Source organism: Dunckerocampus dactyliophorus, chromosome 9, assembly GCF_027744805.1.
Source record: "Dunckerocampus dactyliophorus isolate RoL2022-P2 chromosome 9, RoL_Ddac_1.1, whole genome shotgun sequence".
Classification (NCBI taxonomy): domain Eukaryota; kingdom Metazoa; phylum Chordata; class Actinopteri; order Syngnathiformes; family Syngnathidae; genus Dunckerocampus; species Dunckerocampus dactyliophorus.
The window spans coordinates 15809942-15836104 of NC_072827.1; the positions used below are offsets into that span (position 1 = coordinate 15809942).

Sequence of the window (26163 nt, forward strand, 5' to 3'; positions counted from 1 at the left end):
GATGTTTTGGTCGTTGTAGATGTTACACACTTGGATTTGCTTGACAGTGTCAAAATGCAGATTAGCGTACAATGGATATTAACAGCCTACACACCAATGCCAAGTGAAGGGATGTAAAGAAATTAGAAAAAGATGTGTATATGCTACCATGTACCATGCAACAGAAAACATTCAAATGAGTGTGGTGAATTACAGTGAAACCTCAATTAGCGTTTTTTTTTGCCCTGGGTTCGCGCACATTTCCTGGTTAGCATATGGCACATGTCTTGGTGTTTTATTAACTGCATGAGTCCAATTGTGTCTGGAATGTATTTTTATCGCCAAATGTCCCTGTTAGCATCATGTTAGCATGGAAACCAGAAGCGGAAGCCATTGTCCCCCAGCTCCATATCACTCCGTAGTTTTCAGTTACACCTGTCTCTGCTTTTCTTATTGATCACGGTTGCAAAATAACCCTCAATGGAGCCGAAAAACGTTGCAAGTCAAGGTAAAAATTATGTTAAATGTTCATTTGTCCCTTTCATTCCTCATTTCTATGCATTTTGAATAGTTTTCTGCATGTAAAACTATAATTGTAAAACTACAAATAAGTGTTTGGTGTTAACATTTTTGAGTGTCCGGAACGGATTAATTGGATTTACATTATTTCTTATGGAAAAAATTAATTAGGCTAGAATACGTTTTGGTTTGAGTCGGATCTTCAGGAACGAGTTAATGGTGCTAACTGAGGTTCCACTGTATGGCATTTTATTTCATTATGTCTTTAGAGTATAGATTAGGGCCAAAACATGCAACATTCATCAGAAATGTAAGGAAAAAAATGCTTGCATTTTCAAATTCCTACTAAGGTTAAAAAAAATTACATTGTGTCATCTTTCTGTCCTCTGTGCTTTCAATTCTTCTGCCATTGTGGAACCAGGCAATGGTCGGATATGGTAATCCAGCCACTTTACATTTGAGCACAGCCTCCTTTCCCTCAATGACGTCCAGGTCATAAAGGGGTTTAATGAAGTCAGGCATTGTAAACCGCTCAACCTCATTCTCAGGGACCTCAGGTTCCTCTGGTATGGATGGCATCTTCTCTAATTTAGCCCTAAAAGCGGGAAGAAGAGCTTGAGCGAATGTTGTTTTGCAAAACCTAGTCCATGTCACAGTGAGAAATGCAGTGATATGATCCTACATTTGTGAAGAGATGGCTGGTCGTGGCTCTTGTATGTAAAGTTCAGCAGAACATTCTGCTTCGCCGTGACTGTTAGTGGCAGTGACAGTATAGAAGCCTTCATCGTCATTGGTCACATGAGAAATGATGAGGGAGTGACGGCCATTCTCCTGAAGAATACGAATGTCCTCACTTTCAGTGAGGGGATGATCTGCTAAGAAACGTAAGTCTGTTATACATAATACCAAGTGAGACTTCCTAAAAAGAATGTATGCAAAAGTCAGGGCAGGCAATAGCTCAATCCATAAGGACTCACACTGTGGACAAAAATAAATTGCAACTAGTTGATGGAGAGATGGTACTCTGTTGAGGTCCCCCTTGGTCTGAGCCATTGGCTCAGACACTATTTGTAATGCCCTTCATTCTGACATATCCCTGTGTGCCTGCATGTGTGTGGTTTGCAACACAACATTGAGAATTTTCCTTTCCCCTTAAAAAAACTTTTTTAAAACATTTCTTGGGAACCTTACCAAAATGAGTCCAGATAACCTTTGGGCGTGGGGTCCCACTGACTTTGCAGTCAAATCGAGCATTGCGCCCCTCAATGACTTCCAGAACATCCAGTTTGCGTGTAAAGAGAGGTTCGGCTGAAGGGATCACTTTGAGTTTTCCACTAGAGGTCACTTCCTCTAAAGTGTAAAAAAAAAAAAACCAGAGAAATTTTCATTTTACAATTGGTTTTTTTCATGCAGTATTGAAACACACACAAGTGTAAAACAAACCTTTAGCTGTGCTGAGCTTGCACGTATAATTCCCGCTATCATCCTCATGTACTGAATTAAGCAGCAGGCGACATTTTCTTCCATCAAAATGCATCTTACAGTTAAGCAATGCAGGTTGGATTAGTTTTCCATCTGCCAGCCAATCCACATCCGTGTCTTTGGGTCCGATGATATGACACTCAAACAGTACTGTGTCTCCTGCATTTGCTGTGATGTCTTTGACAGGGCGGACAATAGCCAAGCCTGGCTCAACCGGTGGTGCTGCGTATAAATAAATAGTCAGCTTTTAAATTGATCAGATCATTATGAGTACGCTGGGTAACATCAAATCAGTTAGTTTTAGAAGATTTAGTTACACGTATGCAAATACCTGCAAGGAAATAATATAGAGAACATACCTTTTACGTCCAGCTTCCCTTCACATTGCTTCGTCCCGTACTCATTAATGATCTTACAGGTGTAAATCCCTGTGTCCGACCTCACTGCTGACTTGATGGTCATTTCAAAAGTGCCATTGTCTGTCTCACGGACAATATGACGTGGACCGGTTTTTACAGTAACTCTGTCTCTCAGCCTGCATGAGTAAAATTTAAAAAAACTAAACAGATCACCACTATTCCAAGATGCAGAACTATGGTCAGAATGTCAAAGTGTGTTCATTATGCAAAGCAGGAGTCCTCAACCAACTGGGCTTCTCAGAATGTTCAAAATATTCAGAAGTAATAGAAAAAATTGAGACACTCAATATTGTACAAATTCAAAGTAAATATGGAAATAATGTGGTTCATTTCATTTGAAAAATAATATACAGTCACTTTATTTAATTCTGATATCCCTTTTCAGTTAAGTGAATGCAGTGGTGTGTCGTCAGGGCCAGCAAAGTCTTCTCTGCTGGCCTAAACACTATCAGAAGCGCTGACCTACATTTACAACTTAACCCATTAGGCGCCAGAGTTTTTCAAGAAAATATTCAGTTTTGATACTGTATTACTATTTCAAAAGGTTATGGCTTGAAAATGGTTAGAGTTAAAGGCACACTGTAAATGAAAAAGTCAACAGTATGACCCAACGTTTGTGATGGGAGTAAATTCACTATCTAATTAGCATATTATGACATCACCAGGCTCAGAAATTGTCAGATCCCTGTCTCCACGATACCCAACAGGCTCATCAAAATGTCTGATCCACTTGTGATACTCTTCCTCATTTCTCAAGGAAATCCAGCCATCATCATCATTCACAGCGGAATCTTGAACACCACTGCTGCCTCCTACACTGTTAGTAGTGTATTTTCTACCGCGGATTTAACTTCCGCTTTTAGACATTCCAGCTACCCCCCCCTCACCATTAGCGGTGTTTTGACCACCACGCACCATACGTCTCACCTATTTCTCTTAGCGTATTTTAGGAGAAACATTTTTGGACAAAATAGAAATTAAAATGTGGCTGAGATTAGAATCTCAAATTTGTCTTCTGAGCTGTAGAAGAGCAAGCTTTGAGCAGTAAAACTTTCCTCTGAGATGTCCAGGGGATCCGCACCCGCGACCCCGAACACGGTTGAAGCAAAGCATCGGCTCCAAAATGTGCTGTTTGTGGACTGTCATGACGAGGGGACTCGCTGCTGCCAGCACACGGGCGTCCAAACTCATTAAACTCCTAAACTTTGCATAGAAACAAGCCCACAAATGTTGCTCAGATTAAAGTTATGGATGTCCGACATCTCCTGGTGTAAAATATTAACTACATGAGGCATCATATTTGTCTCTATGGCTTGCTAAATTCAGCAAAGTTGCTTGCCACAATTTTGCGACTTTGACGCTTAAAGGGTTAAATTCTGCTATTTCTTCCATGAACTTGTATTAATTTATTCCCTACAGTGTATCATCTTGATTTCATAGTGTCTCTCTTGGTTTCACTGCTTACAATAGTGTATGTGTTTGCTAGATTTGTTTGTATAATCAAATTTCAGCGTCGAACCCAGGTCTTCCCAATCTTCTGACTGTGTGGCCAACATGCTAACCACTCGGCCACCATGCAGCCTGGCGAAATGGATATTTAAACTAATTAATTGTATAATGTCCATCGCAAGATTCCTATGTTATTGTTACTGTTATGGAGTCTATTATTGTGTGTATCGTGAGAGGAAAAAGCATCACATATCACAATTTGATTTTCCAGTTCCTTTTCCCAAAGCACCACTTAAAACTCTGTCACAAGGTCTGCAGAAATGCAAGTCTGCCCATGTTTCATTTTTCAGAAAACATTTAGCATGCTTGCAATCAATATGACCAGTTTATTGAGACCTACCAGTAAAGTAAGGGTTTTGGTTGTCCACTTATTCGTACGGACATGGTAACCTCATGTCCTTCAACAACAACTTGATCCGCCATTGTCACCTGGCATGATGGGAACAAAGATTGATCAATGCTAAACATACAGAACTCATACAGTACTCTAAAAGGTAAACATCCATGTTTCCACTTGAGCAGTGTTTGTATGGTCTCACCAGAAATGCAGGGGCTTTCTTAAATGTTGTGTCAAGTATTCTCTTTGGCTCTGAACTAAAATCTATGGCTTCCTCCAGGGGACTGAGGTACTCCTCATCGGATGTGATGGGGCTGCCAATGTCCATGGGAAGACCCAGGACCCCCTTTGACTTCTGAATGGGTTCTGTCAAAAATATCAAAGGCAGAATTCCACATTTTTCCTGACATTAATGATAAAGGAACCTATCGTCACTAGATTTAATTTGTCTCAATATGATGATCGGAGAAGTGAAGAGATGTCGTGTTTGTTGTTGTTGCATTACATTGAAGAAGACAAACTCAAACGGTAAATGTCATATCCAAACAATAACAGATTTTCACTGAGAGGAGAGAGTCAGTCCCAGTGAGCAATTTATAGGTTCAGTTTTGCTCTCCGTTGCTATGGTAACTATAAGTGTGGTTGTTCAGCTGGAATATATTGCACATGCAATTGGCTGAGGGAAATAATAGACGGCGAGCATGAGAGAACGAAGACAAAGCGTCATGAGACTGTGGGGATATAGCAGAATGTCTGTGAAATTTAATCTAGAGTTCATTTGTAGTACAGAACTTTGCCTTGTTCATGAAATGTATTTGTATTTTATTTTTGTCTTAATTCATTATTTTGAATGAGGATGGTGCTTCGTGTGACATCTAAATTGAAATACAGAATGTCTGATTAAGCAAGCAATGGTAGCCCTAATGAAACAAATAACACTAATTATGCTGCCGATTTAATTAATATTAAGACATGACATACCTGCTTTAATTCTGAGGGTAGCACTGCTTGTCACTTTGCCCTCTTGGTTCACAGCAGTAACGCTGTATTTTCCACCATCATCTAATTTAGCTGATTTTATGAGTAGACTATGTCGTTCACCTTCCACTTTGACTGCATAATTCGAAAGGCCGCTAATCTCAACATTGTCTTTTGTCCACGTAACTGCAACACAATCACAGAAGACAAATTAAAGGATGGCTTTGCTGTCAAAAGTAACATGTCATACCTTCCGGAAAAGGAGAGCCCGCAATAATACATTTTAGCAGTACATCTGATCCAGACATTGCTACTGTATCTTGAAGGGGAAACTCAAAGACAGGTGCTTCCATTGGGTCCTCTTCTGCAGATACATAAGAATCGTCTGAAGAATCTGTAGTTTCACACAAACAAGTGTTAAAAACTTTAACTGGAACGTGGAGATTGGAAAATATGGTAAATAAAAGAATCAAGTGTCTAACCCAATTGAGGAGACATTGGTCGTGGGCGACGGTGCTTTACTTTGGTCTTCCGTTGTTGTCCGTCTTTGAACTGTTGAGGTTGATTTGTCACCAAAGGAACATCTTCCCTTACTTTTTCATCTTCAACAACAATTGTGGGGATTTTTATATTGCAGGGTTGTTTTGGAAGCTCCACCCCCATTGGATTTACTGGTGTCATTCTTGGAGGCTTGGGGGGTGCTTGAGGACAAGGTTCTTGTACAGGGGCAACCCTCTTTTCTACTAGTGGACTTTCAGGTCTGGGGACAACCCTTTTTTGTATTAGTGGACTTTCTGGTCTGTTTTCAATTTTTCTCAGTGTAACTTCTATTGGGGTCTTTCTCCCTGCAGCCTCATTTTGTTGTGTTTGCATAGGAGATTCAGGGGCAAGTGGGGATTCTTGTATTCTGGAAACTCTCTGTACAAGTGGACTTGGGGGCCTTTTCTCAAGTTTCCGTATGATCATGTCAGGATTATTTTTACTTGGTGAGTTTTCCATCTGTTGATTGAACAATGCTGGCGATGATGACCTCTGAATGATTTCAGTAACTGGACTAACTCTGCTAAGTTCTCTAATGGATCGTTGTCCCGGTAGGTCAGATAGCTGCATGGACTCCGGATGGACATGTGCTACACCACTACTTGCGCTGTTTTGGATTTGGGAATGCCGCTGTTCCTGGGTTTGCTGCACTGACTGCTGGTTTAGTCCATTTTGTTTTTGCTCTTTTGCCCACTGAGATCGTTCCCTTTCTTGCAGCCTTTGAAGGACTTGTGGTGGAATGGGCTCTATTTTCCGGAAAGGCTGGCGCTGTCTGGCCTTCAAAGTGAGCTGCTCAGTTGAAAATGATTTCTTCAAATGAGGTTTACCAACAAGTTTCTTGATACGCTGCAGCTCCTCTGTGAACTTATTCTCAATGTCCTGAACCTTTTGAGAATAGCGAGGTTTCTCCTCAAGCAAAGCGGCTCTCTGTTTAAACATAGATCTACGTTCAGCTGCATCTTCTTTGAGAGCTTCTCTCAGATCTTCCCTGGAGCTTTCTCTAGAAATACCCAACCGGCTACCTCCATCATCTGAGTCAACTGAACCTGCTCGATTAAACCCTGCCCAGGACCTCCCTGATATGGAACCCTCTGGAAAGTCTAGGCTTCGCCGTCTCTCTTCTAAGTCACGGACCTTCTCAAAAACCTTTGAACTTGCCCTGGTAAGCTTTGGAGATGGTCTGGGTGTAAACTCTTTCCGGGAGTACTCACTCAGTGGAGTTTGTGGTCGGGAATACTGGGTGTTATTTTGGGACGTAGATTTTGGCATTTTAACCTTTTCTTCAAACTCTGCGGGCACTGTGTCTTGATATTCCGTTGGCACCACGGCTTTCTTACGCAAGCTGAGGGGTGTAGTTGAACCAGAGCGACTTGGCATTGGAGAAGTGGAGGTGCGTTTGATGAGTCTTGGGGACGGAGGTGGGAGAACTTGTGGTGGAGAATCATTTGACTGGCTCCTAAAATTTGATTGCAGATTGCAGCGATAATTAAAATATTGCAACCACATTCCAATAACTTTGAACTCTCCTTCAATGTTATTGTCAATGAGTGAAGTGATATGAAATTCTCATTTGTCTTTCTTGCCTTGTTTTGGTATAATCTTCTTGTGTTCTGGTTTCATCATCTGCATACATGTCCATTACTGCATTTCAAAAATGAAAATATAAGAAATGCAAAATAGACAACAAATTTAACAACTACACTAACATTACTTTAGATTTAAGTGCAGTACAGTGGAACCTTGGTTTTTCGTACGCCCCAGTTTTCGTATGATTCATCATATGTTTTCATCGAAAATGTCCACCAAAATATTGTTTCAGTTTTCCTACACTGTCTCAGTTATCATACAATATTGCACATAACAAACTAGTCAGTTTGCCCTATACTGTAGTGTTCCGCAAAATGGAGTGCCCAAACAAAGAACTCTACGCGTTACAGACTCACACGTGCGTTTTTGATTCAGTGCGACTGCTAAATCGGGCCAAAGAAAGTTGCGAGTGCCAGCACTTCGACAAGGAAAGTGAGAAACTTTGATCTCGCTGTAAGTCTGTTTCAACAATAAGATCCGTCTATTCATCATTTATAAATTATTTTGCGTTGTTTTCTGCATGTATTGGATTGGATCAACATTATTTCCCATGGAAAAATTTCAGTTTCAGTTTTCATCAGACATTTTGGAATGAATTAATAACGAAAACCGAGGTACCACTGTATGTGAATATTGATCAATCCAATAGCCAAAAATGGAAATCAAAACGTTTTAAAAGGCTATTAGACAAGGTGGATACCTGTATGCACAGCTTGATCTTCACCATCCACGCTATCGTCTTTGGTCTCAAATTGCTCTTCTCCTTCATCCTCTGTTGTGTCAGATTCTAAAACATATATGAAAACAGAATCAGTGAAAACACAGCAGAAAACTTGCAAGTGGCAAAATCAGTCAGTTTTTAAGAAGTCAGAGAGAACATTGTGGTCTAAATGAGAAGTGGAATATGAATTGAAGGGGTAGAGCTATTTTCAGATTTAAAAAAAAACATTTTTGAATAGTTATAATCATATCATTTAAAATATATGTTCTGATTTGTTCATGCTGAAAGAGAACTCAGTCATTGGTAGACTTAAAAATAGAAAGAATCGCTGAGTCATTGGCACCCCACCAACTCTCATAGGGTATTGTCTCTGTAGGTGGAATTATATAAACATGGGCTGCTTTTTTTCTTCCAGTAAAACAGAGCATCAACACCAAATTATGTATAAAAATTTAGCATTTATACAAATAATATATTTTTGTCATTATTATTTAGTGTCAAATGTACATTTACTCAAGGTCTTTTAATATGGGTCTATGTTATATATGAGTATACAGTAATCCCTCGCCTCTTCGCGCTTCAAACTTTTGCGGCTTCACTATCACTTCACTACGAGCCTGCCTCTCTGCCGAAGTCAGCTGGGATAGGCTCCGGCATACCCTAATGAGGATAAGCGGCATAGAAAATGGATGGATGGATGGAAAACTGTATTTAGAAGGTCGTAAACAGGTTTTCTATGCTCTAACTATGAAAATATTCAATTTATAAATAAGGAATCCTACTTCGCGGAAATTCACTTATCACGGCCGGGTATGGAACCAATTAACCGCTGTAAAAGGGGAATTACTGTATATGATATAGCACAGCTGTTTTCAAAGTGTGAGCTGGGCCTCCTCTGAGAGGCACCAGAAGGCTTCAGGTAAGGAGCAGCAGCTTGAGAAAAATAAAGAAACTGTCAAACCTGCTAACTTTATTTGTGTTTAAAAGCAAAACAAATAGATTTTTAGTTACTGCAGTGAAAGTTTTAAGAATCCGGGGTGACCAGAAAACACCACCAAAATAAGATTTTTCAGGAAGTCAGGGAGGTCCTAACCATATCCACTTGGAGGCTCACAGTGGCACACTTTGAAACCCTCTGTGCAGAATTGAGCATTAGCTCACATGCTGACTATGAGCCAAGGGCTCAGATTTCCAATACAAAAAGCTTTTGAAATGTACTGTATCTAATTCCAAATAGTCCATATCATATTTGCATAAACCTATCAAGCAAATCTATAACAACCATCTGTTATAAGAATTCTGTGAGTCAAGAAAGTGCTAGGAGACAAGAGGTAATCATTTACACAGTTGCCAAAAAAGAAGATGAAGGTGTCTATGATCATTTGTACAGAATATGTATGAAAAAGACACAAACACACACACACACGCACACACACAAACGGTGAACTGTATTCTGCATGAGTAGAGAAGATAATGAATGAGTACAATATTCACCTTGGTACATCTTTGCAGTTGTCTGGAAACTGAACGTCCAAGTATACAATTGCATTTAATGAAAGGGATGTTGTAACGTTATTGATTCCCAGTGTTGGTGTTTGCCCAGCACCATTTATCAAAAATATGAGCCTTTGGTTGGTGTGCAAGCTAAGGCGCAATAACTCTAAACCTGTCAGATTTGAAAACACATGTTCAATTAAAATATTATAACTCCATGTGATTTGTTTTCTTTCTGGAGGTACAGTTAAAAAAAATAATATGAAACTGCAAATGCAAATCAGTAAAACTGACAAGCCGGGAAATGATGTGCCTTGAGATAGTTGCTTCCTTTATGGTTACCAAAGTACAATTGCCATTGCCATATTAATAATTCAGTGTGAATCGTTTGACAGTGATTACTCATTACAATATGAGGAGCTGCCATGAGGATGCAGGTGAATTGTGAACTTCTGTCAAGCCTCAAGGATCCAACAGTCATGTCAATGTTGTAATGCACATCTGTAACAATTACTATATACAGGTATGTCACAGCTGTGTTGGACTCCATGGATTACAAAACCTTACAATTAGAGTAGAGACTAACTGTCCATGCATAAACAAAATTATCAGTTAAACATCTAAAACATAGACATGTGGTTCCATTCGTTCATTTCCGCTTGTCCTTAAACCTTTTTGGACTGTATGAGAAAACCGTAAAACCCAAACTAAACCCACACAAGCACTGGGATAACACAGAAACTCTCCAGAGGGAGGTCCAAGTTGAACCCACGAACCACTAACAATCACTGTGCTGCTCAATGTGAATCATTCCAAGTTTGGTTCCAGAGGAACAACGCATGTTGTCATCTGTCAACTGTAATTGTTTTACCTACTGTTTCAGCACACAGAAATTAGATTTCACAAAATTACATTTGCACTTTGTAGTGCAGCTTTAGTGCTGTACTTGGCTGCCGACAAAAATAAAAATGTTTTTATTGACCCCAGAAACACCAATGCTACACATATAAAGCGCAACTCTGAACTCAACAGTATCTGTAATTCTATCATCACTAGAGTGGTGCTGTATGAATTTCATGATTCTACCGATGGTCATTTTAATAAGGGTGAAAAACACTGCTTACCTTACCTACCTTACCAGCTGGTTAGTAATAAATAAACAATTTCCATTTACATTTTGGAGAAACACAGTAGCTGTATCTGTCAGTAAAGACCATTTCACAAAGACCAAGTACAAATCAAGTTAAATCAGTAAAGAATAACAGACACACTACAAATGAAAATAGACAATCAAATTTCACTTGCCTGATTATTACTTTGGTTTGGATGTCTTTCATGAAAACTTGGTGTATCCCCGGCTGGTGTATTTTTTTTTTTGTCTTCCCTTACACTGAGCTACAAGGAATCCCCCCACCGTCAGAGGGAATTCCGAGCCAAAAATAAGCCTAAAAATATTCTATGAAAATATTAATAGGTATTTTAAGGTATAAAAACAATTTTCTGAAATGCAGACATAATCAAATGCTAGAAAGAATGAAGGCACTTGATCCATTATGTAACAAGTTCCACCTCAGACCCTCAGTGGTTCTTCTGGGAGAATCCGTTGACAATAAACATCCATTCGCATGTGGAAATGACTGTTGAATGCATATCACCTACTCTAAAGCAGCACCCCCGCCAGTCCACACGGTGCCCAGCAACGGCGTGAGCATCATTCCTTGCTGTGTTCCACCCAACAGGCAGCGCACATCAGTAGGCAGAAGATCAGTGGGAGTGAGCCAGCCCTCCTGAGATCAGTGCTCTACAGCATTGGTTGACATTTTTCATGTTTTCCTATCGCCGAGTGTCTGCGCTTTATTCCTCTGTGTGGTGTGATGCGCTGGTGCTGTGTTGTCAGCAAGAGAGCGGGGAAATTGCTGCAAAAGCTACACAGAGCTCCTCACTCCTCTGCATTGCTGGAACACTGTTACATCTCTGAGCAGATGTATTACTGGTTGCTTAGACTCACAGGGAATCCTTCATGACTGAATTGTTAAACACACCATTGACATATTCAGTATCTATGTTGGAATACTTTGGGAAAGGAAACATCCAATTGTTAGTGTACTTTACAATGGTACACAAATTGAACTGCATCATAATGAGAGGTGTAGATAAGGTTATTGATAAAGCTCTTGTATTGGATCTCAGGCTGTACCTGTGTACAGTACCTAATGTTGTGACAGATGAATTGCACTGTAGGTTCAATCTGTCATATGAAGGCTTAAAACAGATGACACATACTGAAAATACAATTCTCTCTCTTTTCTATGTCGCTTATCGTCATTAGGTTCGCGGGGGTATTCTAGAGTATCCTAGCTGATTTTGGGAGAGAGGAGGGGTACTCCTAGACTGGTCGCCAGCCAATCATAGGGCACATATAGACAAACAACCATTCACACTCACATTTACCCTATGGATAATTTATAGTTGCCAATTAACCTAACATGCATATTTTTGGAATGTGGGGGGAAACCGGAGTAACCGGTGAAAAGTCATGCATGCACGAGGAGAACATGCAAACTCCACACAGAAAATCTCCCAAATGCAGACTGCCCAGATCTGCCCGATCTCCTGACTGTGTGGCCAACATGCTAACCACTAGGCCACCGTGCAGCCAGGAATGTTTTAATCATCTTTATTATGTGTGTGTGGTTTAGTATATATTATATATTACTCAATAAAAAAAAAACTTTAAAAATATAAATATTTTTAAAAAGTGTGCTTTGTGTTAATATATGTGGTTGTCTGCAATAGATTAATTGGATTTACATTAGTTCTTAAGGGAAAGATTGATTGAGTTTTCGTCCGTTTCCGACAAAAACGAAGGTTCTACTGTATTTAACACCAATGGGGCATTCACCAATGTATGATTTTTACATTGCATTTTCATTCATTTGAAGTTCATTCTGCAGTTGTACAAGATGCATAACAGGTGCAGTATGTTACATCCCGGCTAGGGGAAGATGCCTACGCCTAACATAAGCAAAAAGGTTTCCAACCCCCTCCAGTACCAAACGCCACCAGAGCCACTCTTTAGTGCTGTACAGTGAATTTATTCAAAGTGGATAGCAGATGTGAGAGCAAGGCAGTGTTTTGCAAGTCTCAAGTAAGTCTCGAGTCTTTAATCTCAAGTAAAGACGTGCAAGTCCATGTCATTTCTCAAGTCAAGACAAGACAGCTCGAGTCAAGTCCGAAGTCAAAGGCTTGAAATTTTATATGTCTCCCATATAAAATGCCATTTTAAATATGTGATGTTATGTTTTAAATGTTTTAAAATATGTGTTAAATATGTGTAAAAATGGCTGGAAATTACATAAAAATTACATAATGATGATGTTAGTTGAATACTTTGAATGGGGGCACATTTTATTCTACACATTCACTGAAAATCTCAAGTATTAGACCACTTAATCAATTCCCGAGACATTGATGTCAAAGTCCAAGTCGAGTTCCAAGTCTTTGATGATATTATCAAGTCGTGTCCAAAGTCATCAAAATTGTGACTCAAGTCTGACTCCTGAATCCAAGTCACGTGACTTGAATCCACACCTCTGGTGGGTAGAAACAAAAAACAATAGGTTTTAACAACAACAACAAAAAATCCAACAGTTCAAAAATTAGGTGCAGGCAGTTGGAAGTAGAGAGAGATTGAGAGAGTGGCTCTTCCAAGTTTTTAACATTTAGCAAAGAACAAATTTATTATTTATTACAATTGGAATCATACAGAATGGACAATGGACAAATATTAATATTTGTCCATTGTCCATTGTACATTGTCATACATTGTCCATTGTATATTAATATTTATTTTATGTTATGCGTTTTTTAAATCGTTCATCATTACAAGTGAGGCGCTGTCTCCTCTGAACTCGCATGTCACTGGTTCTTCCGTCTATTTTATAGTAAACAGTGTGGAGACCAGGAGATCCTCAGTAGCATAAGCAAATGTCCTCCAGTGCCTTTATAGGGGAATACCACTGGGCTGGACTGAACAATACACTTGCATTTAACACTGGCCAGCCTGAAGCCAAATCCACCACCTTCCTTCATTTTTTTCTGCTTGCCATGATAAAAATAATAAGAAATGCATATGTGGTCTGATCAATGATTTTGATATGTTCACAACCAAATGTGATTGTAGATTGATTGCAGTAAAGAGTACGCACAATCGTTATACATCTTATAATACAGGTGCTTTCACACTTACAGGTCACTTTTCATGGTCTGAATCAGTTGATGTGTTTGTAAAATTTGCGTTCCCCCAGTACGATTCCTGTTCTTTCGGTAAAAAAGGTAGGAACCTTTAACACAGGTTGCAGAGGGAACAGCCTAAGGGTGATATAACAGGTGAACCGGGCCAGTGTGTTTATTGATGATTGTATCTGCTACTGAAGTTTACAATAAAGGTCAAGCGAGCAAGTATACAGCTCTAACCGTCCACTCTTTAAAGTTAACTTTGTAACGGAATAGAGTGAAACAGTGTCCGTGTGGCCATTTCTTCCTTCAAAATGTGCTGCTTGAACATGAATGATGACATGTTAATCGTGTACATGTTAAACTGTTTTGTTCGGTTAGTCACTGGTTTCATCTGTTTTTGAATTGTAGTTATGTCAATGTAAAGCCATTTACCTGTTTGGTTAATTTGTCAGTTGGAGTGGATCAAGGGCGGACATCATTACAGAACCACACCCAGCTTTTTTTTTTTTTAATCCAAGACCACCACTTGTACATGGTCTTGGGTCCTTTGTTTTGGTTCGCAACAAAATTCAGGAACTCTGTACTAACACACCTGACCAAACTAAAGGCCCTGTCACACCTTGACGATCTAGCCAGCTTACGCCAACGTATGAAAAATTTGGCCAATAAGCTGGCGTACGTCGAATAAGTTATGTGTAAGTTTTGTGTAAGTTAACAACACGCGGAAGCACGCCGGCATACGTTGTAGTACGTCTAAGTCGTCCAAAAATTTTGTGCATGCACAAAACTTTTCAAAGTATGACAACGTATGAATTGTACGTCCCGCATCCGCGGGCAATCAGTTATGCGATCATTGACGCCCGTTCACACACGTTATTTGTAAGTTACGTACAAGTCAAAATACGTCAACATACATTGAGACAGAACTGTCTTCTTGGCGAGTTGTCGATAAGTCAGAGAAACGTTCTATATAAGTTACTAATACGTCATGTTTACGCCGACCTCGTTATGAATACGCTATGTATACGCCCAAAATTGAAAAAAAAAAACTGTCAGCAGTTCAACGTATGCCATCAAAATGATCAGGTCAGGCATGCGCTGCCTAAATCGTCAAGATGTGACAGGGCCCTAACTGCACCAAAGGGGAAAACAAACTAGACTTCGATTAAAATTGATCAAAGGGTGTTGGTGTGAACTGTGGACTACGACCGAATGTGACACACCAAAGCTTTGCGCCAGACCAGAATACCCAACAAGAGTGAACACAGCCATAGATTTTAAAAGTGTCTTTTACATTGGTACTTGTAGGGTGCTTCAAGCCTGCTCTTCTAGTTTATTAATGTTCTTATTAAAGCAATCAAGAGCTGTAGGGGGATTTCCACAGTGTAAATGGAGATTCACCTCCTGACTCAGATTCACGGCCCAGGAGGAATACACCATGGCGATGGTGTCCAAACACATTGGAGAGGAGCCATGGTCCAGAGTGACACTGACGTATTCGGTTTCACCAAGAAGTGTAATCAACAGACACTATGTCCAAGCGCAATCACAACATATATCAGAATATCCTTACAAGAAAAAAATACTCATATTCTTCGACAGTGATCTTACTTTGACCTTTGAAATGGCACTGAATCATTGAAATAGAAAATTGGATCTAGTAGAAAGGGACAACGACAATAAGCATGATAGACGCTAGGGATCGTCGCATGCACTGTTTAGTCCACCCAGCATGGGACAATCTACTCTTATGGACCGCTGTTTTTGATTACATTTTCAATACAGTGTGTGTGCACATGCATGCCTGTGCAGGCTGGCAAAAAGCCCTCCCCACGACGTAATGTGCCATTTCCCACACTGCACATATTTCAAGTGAGGGAGAGTCTGCCTAAAAGCGAACGAAAAGGCGTAAAGGACAGAGTATACTGCCTGACTGTCAACATGTATATTCTGTTCTTCCTTTATGTTTGTGGATTGTCATTATTGTTCATTATTGGATCCACTGTGGTAGAAAATAGTTACAGTACAACAAATATACTGATTTGGTTGGCTGAAAACGGACTGTTAGACAGGGACGAAAGAAGACAAAAAAACGTCTTTGGACCACCATAGTTTTGCCGACCTGTAACAAATAAAGTTTGTGCCCCACCCATTGTTTTCTATAACAGCACTGACTGTTCAGTGGTAGAATATGGATTGGCCAGCTTTGATGACAAACCGGTGAACGACCAGCGCCAACCCTCTACCCATTTGTTCATTGAAGGACAAAGAAGGACAAACTTGTTTTCAAAATGTTTCCATTTTTCCCAATCCCTTCTCTTTGGTTTACACTACAGGGGTTTTAGGCAGCAGTTTGTCTTTACTGTACGATAAGAAGAAGGTTAGGGACCCAAGAATGACTTTTGTGTTTGTTGTGTTGGGGATGTTTTCTCTTAGAATAAAAAAATATGGATGTTTTCTGTATGTTTCCTGTTCCCTAGCGTGCTTTGCGGTACTGTTTTGGTGTAAATGCTCTTAAAGTTACATGTTTGAGCAACATAGTTGTTGACATTCCTGATTTCCAGTAGGTTTGACAGTTGATTGAGAGTTCTGCGCTTAATCTGTCCAATGAAATAAAGTATTATCGCTTCCTCACTGCCTCCTGAGCGCAACAGTATGTTTTAGCATGCAAAGCGTGTATGCATGCAACCGTATGTTTGACCATACCTGCGCCCAATAATATGGTGCGCCTTAGGAATGTGTTAAATACCAAAATTGCACCCGTGACTGAGACTGCGCCTTTTAAAACCTTATGGCCTTATGGACGTGAAAATACAGTAAGTCTACAAACTGAGGGTTAGTAGTGTTATACAAACACAGGCAACTTGTTTGTACAAAACTGATATTGCCCAGGTATTATATTGATTATTTAAGTAATCGAACACCACTTTGCTCTTCAAGTCTCATGCATATTCATAGTCGGAAGTGTGTAAAAATAGGCTGCAGAAAATACATTACACTCCTGTAAATATAAACATTGCCGTTCCAGTTAGGAGAAATCGGTCCTCAAGTGTCTCAGAAAAAAACATCTTGTGTGGCTTTATTGCTGTATGATTGAATACTGTATTGTTATACTGAACATACTGATCAGTTGAAGGGAAAAAGAGTTGTACATAGCCGGGATAAAATTAGCACTGATGTCTTCCCATGTAACAGGAGAGACGCCGGCCAGCTAACATCCAAAAAATCTAAGGCCTGGCACATTCCATTATATAAATAACTAGAGAGTCGGTGGACGAGGGGGCAGCCGAGAGTGGGAGAGAGAGTGTGAGAGAGGGAGAAACGTTTAGGCAGCATTGAGTGATGGGACAGCTGTAAACGACGCACATGGCAAATCAGTCTTGTGCTGAATCAAGCTGAAGGTTAAAGTGGAGAAAAGTTTAGAGTCCGTTTTTCCAATCTTATTTGTTATATCTCCAAGCAGTAGAATTATGTTCTGAGCCTTTTATTGTAACCCTTAGTGTTGCTCCTTACCACATCCTAGTTATGCATGTTTTAGCTTATACTACATCGAATGTGAGACCCCTATTATTTAGTGAGAAATGTCAATATTTTACATAAAATGTTCCTACATAAAAAAAACTATTAATGATCCAGTGAAGAATTACATGCTTTGCTCAGTTTGAGACTTTTGCTCATCATCAAAATGATAATGTGGCAAATGCATGTACTTCAGTTAGAGTCTGCCTAAATGGCCACTGAAATCAGGCCATAATACCATTTTCAGTGGTACGCATTCATGTAGAAGGTCCTTGCATCCTACATTTATACACCTATGGGAATATGATTCATTGTGATTTCTTGGAGCCCACGTTAAAATAAATCATCGCTCCAACTTAGCAGACCCCACTGCTCACACAATCTCCTCCTGTCTAGAGATCGTATACAAGCATTCTATCCTTTTACGCATAATCTCAGATGACTTCTTCACAGCGATGCATCCAGTCAATGCACTTCACATTCACTCTCAGCAGGGAAAGCACGTCTAATTTGAAAAGTGAATCTCCTCTCCAAAGTCATGCTGAGCACTGCAGAACAACAGCAAAGAGCTGTTGTGCTCCCTGATACACAGGGAGCACTTTTGCTGAAGCCAAGTAATTTGTTAAAGCAGCTGCTGACACTGTCACAAAACTGACTTTGGTGCTAAAAAGATGCATGACGTGATATTTTGTTGATCAAAATGTAATCGGTAATGCACAGCGGTCAAAACCAAAAGGACCAAAACAAATTTATCATTTTGTCCCTTTAGATTTGAAGGGAATCGTAATGAAATTTAACACAGTACACTATAGTAGCAAGAATATTTGTACTTTTAGTGATTAGTTCTGCAATGGGAAATTCAAAATTCTTGGTTTGCAATGACGTCTAAAATGAGGTTGAGATGATGTGTGATGTCACTTACAATAAGTTATTGTAGTGTATATACAGCAGGGATGTTCAAAGTACGGCCTGGGGTCCATTTGTGGCCCACAATTTTTATTGGCCCGCTATAATTAAAATGTAAACATGACACATTATGAGGGAGGATTACCTCCACATTGAAAGGACAAAAAGTTCAAATATTGAATGTCTGAACAAGCTCACTCTAACAATAATAATTATTGAAATACAGATTTCAATATATAGATATCAGACTTTGACCTGCAGAAGTGTGCTTTTAAGTGCCTTTCAAAAAACCGAAGAAGACCATCCAGTGAAAAAAGCAGCACGCAAAATAAAATAAAACAGTGAATCATAAAGAGTATGAAGTCCTGAAGAGGTGCGTTTTGAGTCTGGATTTGAACAAAGGAAGAGAGTCTATAATATGGATTTTAGTGTGTTTAATTAAAAAATAAAAATACAATAATCCCTCATTTAACACGGTTAATTGGTTTCAGACCCAACCGTGATAAATGAATTTCCAGTAGAATTCTTTATTTAGAAATGGAATATTTTTGTAGTTAGACCATAGAAACCTGTGTATGACCTTCTAAATATGTTTTTTAACATTACAGCCCTCTAGATATGATGTAACACCCCATAGTCATTTTTACACTCATATTTTCCAACATCGTCGACATCACAGAAAATAACATAGACCCACACATGTTAGCAATGGAAAGAGTTCGTTGTTGTTCCTTTTTTACTTTGTTTTTTTTTCCAGTACTTACGGTGTTGGCTATTGGCTCATCAATGTAACATAATGTAACATTACTGACACCTAGTGACCAATGTAGAAAATGACACACTACAATGTTTATTTTAATGCGTTTTCTGAATGTCTATATAGTATATGTATTTTAGTTCATTTTGCCATTTGTATGCTAGAAAATGCTTAATTTAGTAAAAAAAAAATGCATACAATTTTAAATATGAATACTTTATGACTAATAATAGGCCGTACTTAACCATGAAACAACAATGATTTATTAATGACTATATTTTGAAAAACCGTGATAGAGAGAAGCCGTGTCGAGGGACGACTGTAAAAAAAAAGTGAATAATCAGTAGCCCCAGCATCCTTTTATGTGGCCCTCAACCGAAAAAAGTTTTGAACACACCTGGCAGAGCATATCCCCTCTTTATATTTTTTGTACTTTTTTGCGATAGCAAATATAAATTTAAGAAAGGGATCAACTATAGCGGAACCTTGGTTAGTGTATGCTCCGTTTAGCACTGTTTTTGATTAACATACAACATTTTTGGCAAAATTTTGCCTCGGCTTGTATACATTTTCCAGTTAGCGTAAAATATGGCACATGTCTTGTTGTGTTATTAATACACTTCATGAGTTCCACTGTGTTCTTAATGCTTTTTAATCACAAAACATTTTGTTAGCAGCTTGCTACTACAAGGAAACAGGAACCGGAAGTCACCTCCATTGCCCCTTTATGATGTCATCAGCGGTTGGCTATGTAGTTATTTGCGAACTAACGCAGTTACGCCACAAATCTCAAAAATATATAAAACAATTCTACATGCATATTAATTACGAATGAAAGGGATACATGAACACTTAAGGTTACTTTTACCTTCACTGAAGACATGATTGTTGCCACAGACACTGTGGCAGCGAGATCAACACAGATATGTGTTTTGCCATGAATCATTTCTTGAATTCAATAGTGTTTCACACCTTCTTTATCAAATGCTGGCATACTTGCAACTTTCTTGAGCTCAATTTTGCGTTATTTTGCTGCAGTGATCAAAAGGAAAACAGAGACTTGAGGAGACTAACTTTTCAATTATAGTTGGCCTTTCTGGATCGGATTAATGACTCTAACCCAGGTTCCCGTGTATTAGTATGTTTTCAGTGTGCTGCTAATAAGACGTGTATTGAATATTTCAAGTTGATGTAAATACATTGGGCAATTCAAATTAAATGTAAAAGATTTTGAATAATCAGAATAAAACCAACAGTACACAAATAATAATAATAGTGTCCATTACCTTCACCAAGGTCCAAAACAGCCAGTACCGCGCTGCTCCGAGCCTCTCCTAGGTGATTATTGGCAATGCAGGTGTAAAGGCCAGCATCACTGGGTTTGCAATCCCTAATCCAGAGGCCTCCATATTCCTGGTTCTCCATGTTGAGTAGGTCGTCATTGTGGTACCAGTAGAGGGAAGGTTGGGGGTCTCCAGACACAGTCACCTTGAGGCGGATGTCACAACCTGTCCCAACGGCGGCGTTCCGCATTTTGCGTGTAAATACCGGTGGAGTTGGACTGGGATGAGCAGGTCCTCGCTCCGGGCTCACTTTGGAACGTTTTGGAGGGATGATTGGGCTTGGAAGAGCCGCTTCTTCATCTGCCCCCTTTTTTAGGGGCGCCTCTGCTTTTTTCATTGTTATTTTACTAGCTTCTGCCAGGTGTTGTATGGTTTAACATGAACTACAATTTAGTGAGAGCGGAAGTCCCATTTCTGAATACAAAGGTTCAAAGTCCTACCTGAAGTATTGTCCTAAATGGAAAAAAGGTAAAGGTTACCTGGTGAATCAGGAGCTAGCTGCCACTCTCTTACCCAGAAGTATATTTAGTGCAAGACCCTTTGGATCATGTTGCATTAACAGCTCCCTTGACTTGTCTCTTGAAAGTGGCGGCGGTGCCTTTTCTCTCCTCAACTCTTGTTGATGTTTAGCCTTCTGGAATTATTCCCACCAGAGGCTCAATTGTCCTCAGGAAGGGTGACGATTTCTTGTTTCCCTCAAAAAGTCTTGCTTGGTTTTTGATTGTGAGCATCAAGTAGTGTCCAAGATGGTGCACATTGCCCCCCTTCCCTTTCCCATGAACTAATCCACACCATGCATGATTCCCCCCGCCACCACCAGCAGCCCCTTTGCCAGTTTGTAAGGGGAAATGACATTCGTGGTCCAGCAAGGCTTACAATGGCAGCTGCTTGGTCCCACCCCCTTTGTCATTTTTAGCCAACCTGGGCCCAGTAGAACATGCGAGGTGGTCCAGCAACCCAAACTTGGCAGAGCAGAGGCTGTCACTGAAACCTCAGATTGTGTTAGGTTGACAATTATGATGTATTTTGTGAAGAGTGAACAATTACAAAACTAACCTGTAACATACTGTGCAGACCTGGCACTACCCAAAGTGGCACCCTAGGCGAGATTTTAAAGAAATTCAATGGCATTGTTTTTAAGATAACGTGTCACCCAATTTACATGGTAAAAGAATTAGAAGTAAATATTTTTTTAAAATCTGGTCTCTAACATCAATACTAGGGCTGTTAATCGATAAGATATTGAATCATGATTAATTACATTTTGTCCATAATTAACACACAATTAATCACAGAGAGCAAGTTTTTATCTGGTAAACAATTCCATTCGCATTGTGATAAACGGGTTAAGATACAATTGAAAAACTATATATTTTAAAAACAGAATGATTTGATACGATTTGATACAATGTACAAACGATACGATTCAACGGTTACATTTGTTGATGTAGACATTAATCTTACATTAGAAAATAAAGAAGCCAATTCTGTAAAAGTGGCATTCTTACAGTATTTTCAAATGTGTAAAAGAGCACATCATATCTCCAAGCATACTGTTATGCAGAGGTCCCCAACCACCTCAGGGGACAGAAATGTTTTCAAGCCCCCCCGATTTGAAATACTATTGAGAAACTGATAATGTATATTTATTTATCTGTACTGTACAGACTGAACTCCAGGATATATATACAGTATATACATAAATATATACAGTATGTCACAAAAGTGAGTACACCCTTCACATTTCTGCAAATATTTTATTATATCTTTTCATGGGACAACACTGAAGAAATGAAACTTTGCTACAATGTAAAGTAGTCAGTGTACAGCTTGTATAACAGTGTAAATTTACTGTCCCCTCAAAATAACTCAATACACAGACCTTAATGTCTAAACTGCAGGCAACAAAAGTGAATACACCCCAAGTGAAAATGTCCAAATTGGGCCAAAAGTGTCAATATTTTGTGTGGCCACCATTATTTTCCAGCACTGCCTTAACCCTCTTGGGCATGGAGTTCACCAGAGCTTCACAGGTTGCCACTGGAATCCTCTTCCACTCCTCCATGACGACATCACGGAGCTGGTGGATGTTAGAGACCTTGTGCTCCTTCACCTTCAGTTTGAGGATGCCCCACAGATGCTCAATAGGATTTAGGTCCGGAGACATGCTTGGCCAGTCCATCACATTCACCCTTAACTTCTTTAGCAAAGCAGTGGTTGTCTTGGAGGTGTGTTTGGGGTCGTTGTCATGTTGGAATACTGCCCTGCGGCCCAGTTTCCGAAGGGAGGGGATCATGCTCTGCTTCAGGATGTCACAGTACATGTTGGCATTCATGGTTCCCTCAATGAACTGTAGCTCCCCAGTGCCGGCAGCACTCATGCAGCCCCAGACCATGACACTCCCACCACCATGTTTGACTGTAGGTAAAACACACTCGTCTTTGTACTCCTCACCTGGTTTCCGCCACACACGCTTGACACCATCTGAACCAAAAAAGTTTATCTTGGTCTCATCAGACCACAGGACATGGTTCCAGTAATCCATGTCTTTAGTCTGCTTATCTTCAGCAAACTGTTTGCGGGCTTTCTTATGCATCATCTTTAGAAGAGGCTTCTTTCTGGGATGACAGCCATGCAGACCAATTTGATGCAGAGTGCGACGTATGGTCTGAGCACTGACAGGTTGACCACCCATCCCTTCAACCTCTGCAGCAATGCTGGCAGCACTCAGGCGTCTATTTTCCAAAGACAACCTCTGGATATGACGCTGGACACGTGCACTCAACTTCTTTGGTCGACCATGGCGAGGCCTGTTCTGAGTGGAACCTGTGATGTTAAACCGCTGTATGGTCTTGGCCACCGTGCTGCTGCTCAGTTTCAGAGTGTTGGCAATCTTCTTATAGCCTAAGCCATCTTCGTGTAGCGCAACAATTCTTTTTTTCAGATCCTCAGAGAGTTCTTTGCCATGAGGTGCCATGTTAAACTTCCAGTGACAAGTATGAGAGAGTGTGAGAGTGATAAAACCAAATTTAACACACCTGCTCCCCATTCACACCTGAGACCTTGTAACACTAATGGGTCACATGACACTGGGGAAAGAAAATGGCTAATTGGGCCCAATTTGGACATTTTCACTTGGGGTGTATTCACTTTTGTTGCCTGCAGTTTAGACATTAAGGTCTGTGTATTGAGTTATTTTGAGGGGACAGTAAATTTACACTGTTATACAAGCTGTACACTGACTACTTTACATTGTAGCAAAGTTTCATTTCTTCAGTGTTGTCCCATGAAAAGATATAATAAAATATTTGCAGAAATGTGAGGGGTGTACTCACTTTTGTGACATACTGTACATATACATACATATATACACATATATATATCAAAGTGGACCACTGCTATCTTTTGATTTTTCAGTATGCGGCCGTCGGTGGACAAAGACACCCCTGATTTTGTTAATTTGTTAGTTACTATTGCTAATTGCTATTACTAGTTTAAATGTAATTATTTTGGAGGTGAATTTTTCCCCCAATTTTTTGGCGCCCCTTGGAGGCCAAAGCACCCATAACATTTGCCTACATTGCCTCATGGGCCGGCCGGCTCTGATCCTTCTCCTTGGTGGATGTTCAAAATAAACCAGTTGTGAGACTTGTATGATTAAGAGAGTTTGATTGACAGGTATTCATTTTCTTAATTATTGTGGTTATAACTGCAGTGCATACTTGAAGCTGATTGTAGTACTTTGGCCAAAATATTTTTTTAAAAGCTCAAAAATAGGCTAGTTTGCGTGATAATTATCTCACAAAAGTCTATCTACTCTTGTCAAGATCATTTTAGAGCAGGACTCCCCAATCTCTTTTAATCCACAAACTGTTTTGCATTCCAATAAACCTCTGGTGGACCGGAGGGGCTAATGTAATTCTATTTATTTATGTGTTGTGTATGAAACGCAATATATAACCGACGGTCTTCATAAGATAACCGCTGACGCTGTGAAAGCTTAACATGAATGAAGGACGACTACCAACGACACACTCCCGGCGTTCCCATTAAAAGCGTTACACATTACATCTTGTCTGACTGCATTGAGCAAAATACCTTCCAGCAACGTCATATTAAAAGCACACAATGAATACAGACTCACCATTGGTACGAGCCTGGAGTATGTTTAGCAGAGAGAAGATTATCACATAGTTTTTTAACATGTGGTTAACAGTGTGCTAGCATTAATTAACTTGACAAATATGAACACGAGCACTCAACACACACATAACCTCACCTTTATGCATTCACACCGAGCACCAGCATTTGGGAACAGGGATGAGGTCAAAGAAGAATGGGAATAACATAAAAGCCTATTTGTGGCATCATCGAAGAAACTACTTTGTTTCATAGCGCCACAACTATGGGGCGTTCAAGGATCGCTGGGAATAAACGCTTCACCAAACATAATGAAACAAAACGACATAAATATACACAAACTATGGGCTTTCTAATAGTGTATTTATTTTTGTAATAAAATAATAGCTTTTATTTCCGAAATTGATATGCATTTACATAATAGTCAATGTAGCTATTTACAACACTATTTTTAAAAACGTGTTCCTTTTTTTAAATCATTGCTCCTTAAAGGTTTTCCGGTAAAGACCGGTAAAGGTTAATTTAGACCAACTGTATAAAGCTTAATGAACATAAAAGAGCGTATGTTAAATTGAAAATAAAAAAACTACTGCTCTCGACATTACCCAGTTTGGAGTCCGTTCATGCAGTTCACCTTTAGGGGGCAGTAAAAAGCAAACTTGCATATTCTTTAAATGCAATACATTAAAAAAACAAATGCAAATGCATTATGCAAATAATAACAGTAAAAGACAAAGGCATGTATTTCACCACCAGGTAAAAATAAATATATTTACTCATGTTTCTTTCATGTTGTTCATTACAGGATATTTAGTCATGATGTTGACATTAGGTTATTTTGTTGCAAAATACACTTGGGAAACATATTTTGCACATAAAAAACTGAAGGAGTGTATGGATATACACATGCTATTCTATGTTCACTCGCAACATTAGATATGCCTACACACTGAGCAATATTCAATACAGCTGAGGTATATTTATGTGTGGTATTGTGCTTGTAGTGGTACAGGAAAAGAATGGTAAAGACAAAAATAAATGAAAAAAAAATGTCTGCATTTACAAGGTCGGCTGTAGATGTGAAAATGTACATGTCACGCATGTAAATGCTTCTTGTTCAGTCCTTTTTTTCAGTGCAGGAATGATACTTTTACTGTTGAAACAGCTATGTTTTAGTTTTCGTGTTATTCTTTTGTTTCATGAACTTATTCCGGTGTCAGATTGTTTGCTTGTTCTCAACATTTGTCCAGTTTTGGGCTTGTGTTTTGAATTGTCTTTTGTTTTCCTAAAATCAGTTTAGTTGAGCTTTTAGCGGATGTTCTTCCGGTCTACGTCAGGGCTGTTCAAACCTTTTCTAGCTAGCTGCATACAAAAAAACGAAGAACGCAGAAGTCACTTTGATATTTTTCATCATGCTAAAACAGGGGTGTCCAAACTTTTTCCACCGAGGGCAACATACTGAAAAATGGAAGGATGCAAGTGTCACTTTAATATTTTGGAAAGATATTCTTAGAAATTATATATACAGTATTTCAGGAAAAAACTGCAGCTCAAGTTTGTGATGAAAAAGCATATTAGTAGTACATTCTTTGGACATTTGGACCCTGTGTTCAGCAGGTTACTAAGAGCTGTGAGTTTCGGTCTCAGTAACCTGCTGAACATTTGGACCCTGTGTTCAGCAGGTTACTGAGACC

At 39.5% G+C, this 26163-nt stretch overlaps 1 protein-coding gene across 4 annotated transcripts in view; it reads right to left on the bottom strand.

The window, feature by feature from the left end:
* The window catches only part of spegb (striated muscle enriched protein kinase b), a 44947-nt gene extending 20219 nt beyond the window's left edge, over positions 1 to 24728 (bottom strand). Inside the window, exons 1-14 of one of the 4 annotated variants that reach the window (XM_054787175.1) lie at positions 24609 to 24728; positions 20273 to 21428; positions 8051 to 8137; positions 7347 to 7404; positions 5706 to 7219; positions 5474 to 5617; positions 5227 to 5409; positions 4448 to 4611; positions 4249 to 4337; positions 2340 to 2515; positions 1942 to 2202; positions 1690 to 1848; positions 1181 to 1370; positions 864 to 1093 (exon numbers count right to left, since the gene is read on the bottom strand). In XM_054787175.1, coding sequence (XP_054643150.1) covers positions 864 to 1093; positions 1181 to 1370; positions 1690 to 1848; positions 1942 to 2202; positions 2340 to 2515; positions 4249 to 4337; positions 4448 to 4611; positions 5227 to 5409; positions 5474 to 5617; positions 5706 to 7219; positions 7347 to 7404; positions 8051 to 8137; positions 20273 to 20666 — 3649 coding nt within the window. In that variant the 5' untranslated portion in view covers positions 20667 to 21428; positions 24609 to 24728. Of the gene's footprint in view, positions 1 to 863; positions 1094 to 1180; positions 1374 to 1689; positions 1849 to 1941; positions 2203 to 2339; positions 2516 to 4248; positions 4338 to 4447; positions 4612 to 5226; positions 5410 to 5473; positions 5618 to 5705; positions 7220 to 7346; positions 7405 to 8050; positions 8138 to 10870; positions 11175 to 20272; positions 21429 to 24608 lie in introns of those variants that run through there. The other 3 variants (XM_054787174.1, XM_054787176.1, XM_054787177.1) reach the window with 3 other exon arrangements.
* Positions 24729 to 26163: the final 1435 nt, after the last annotated feature.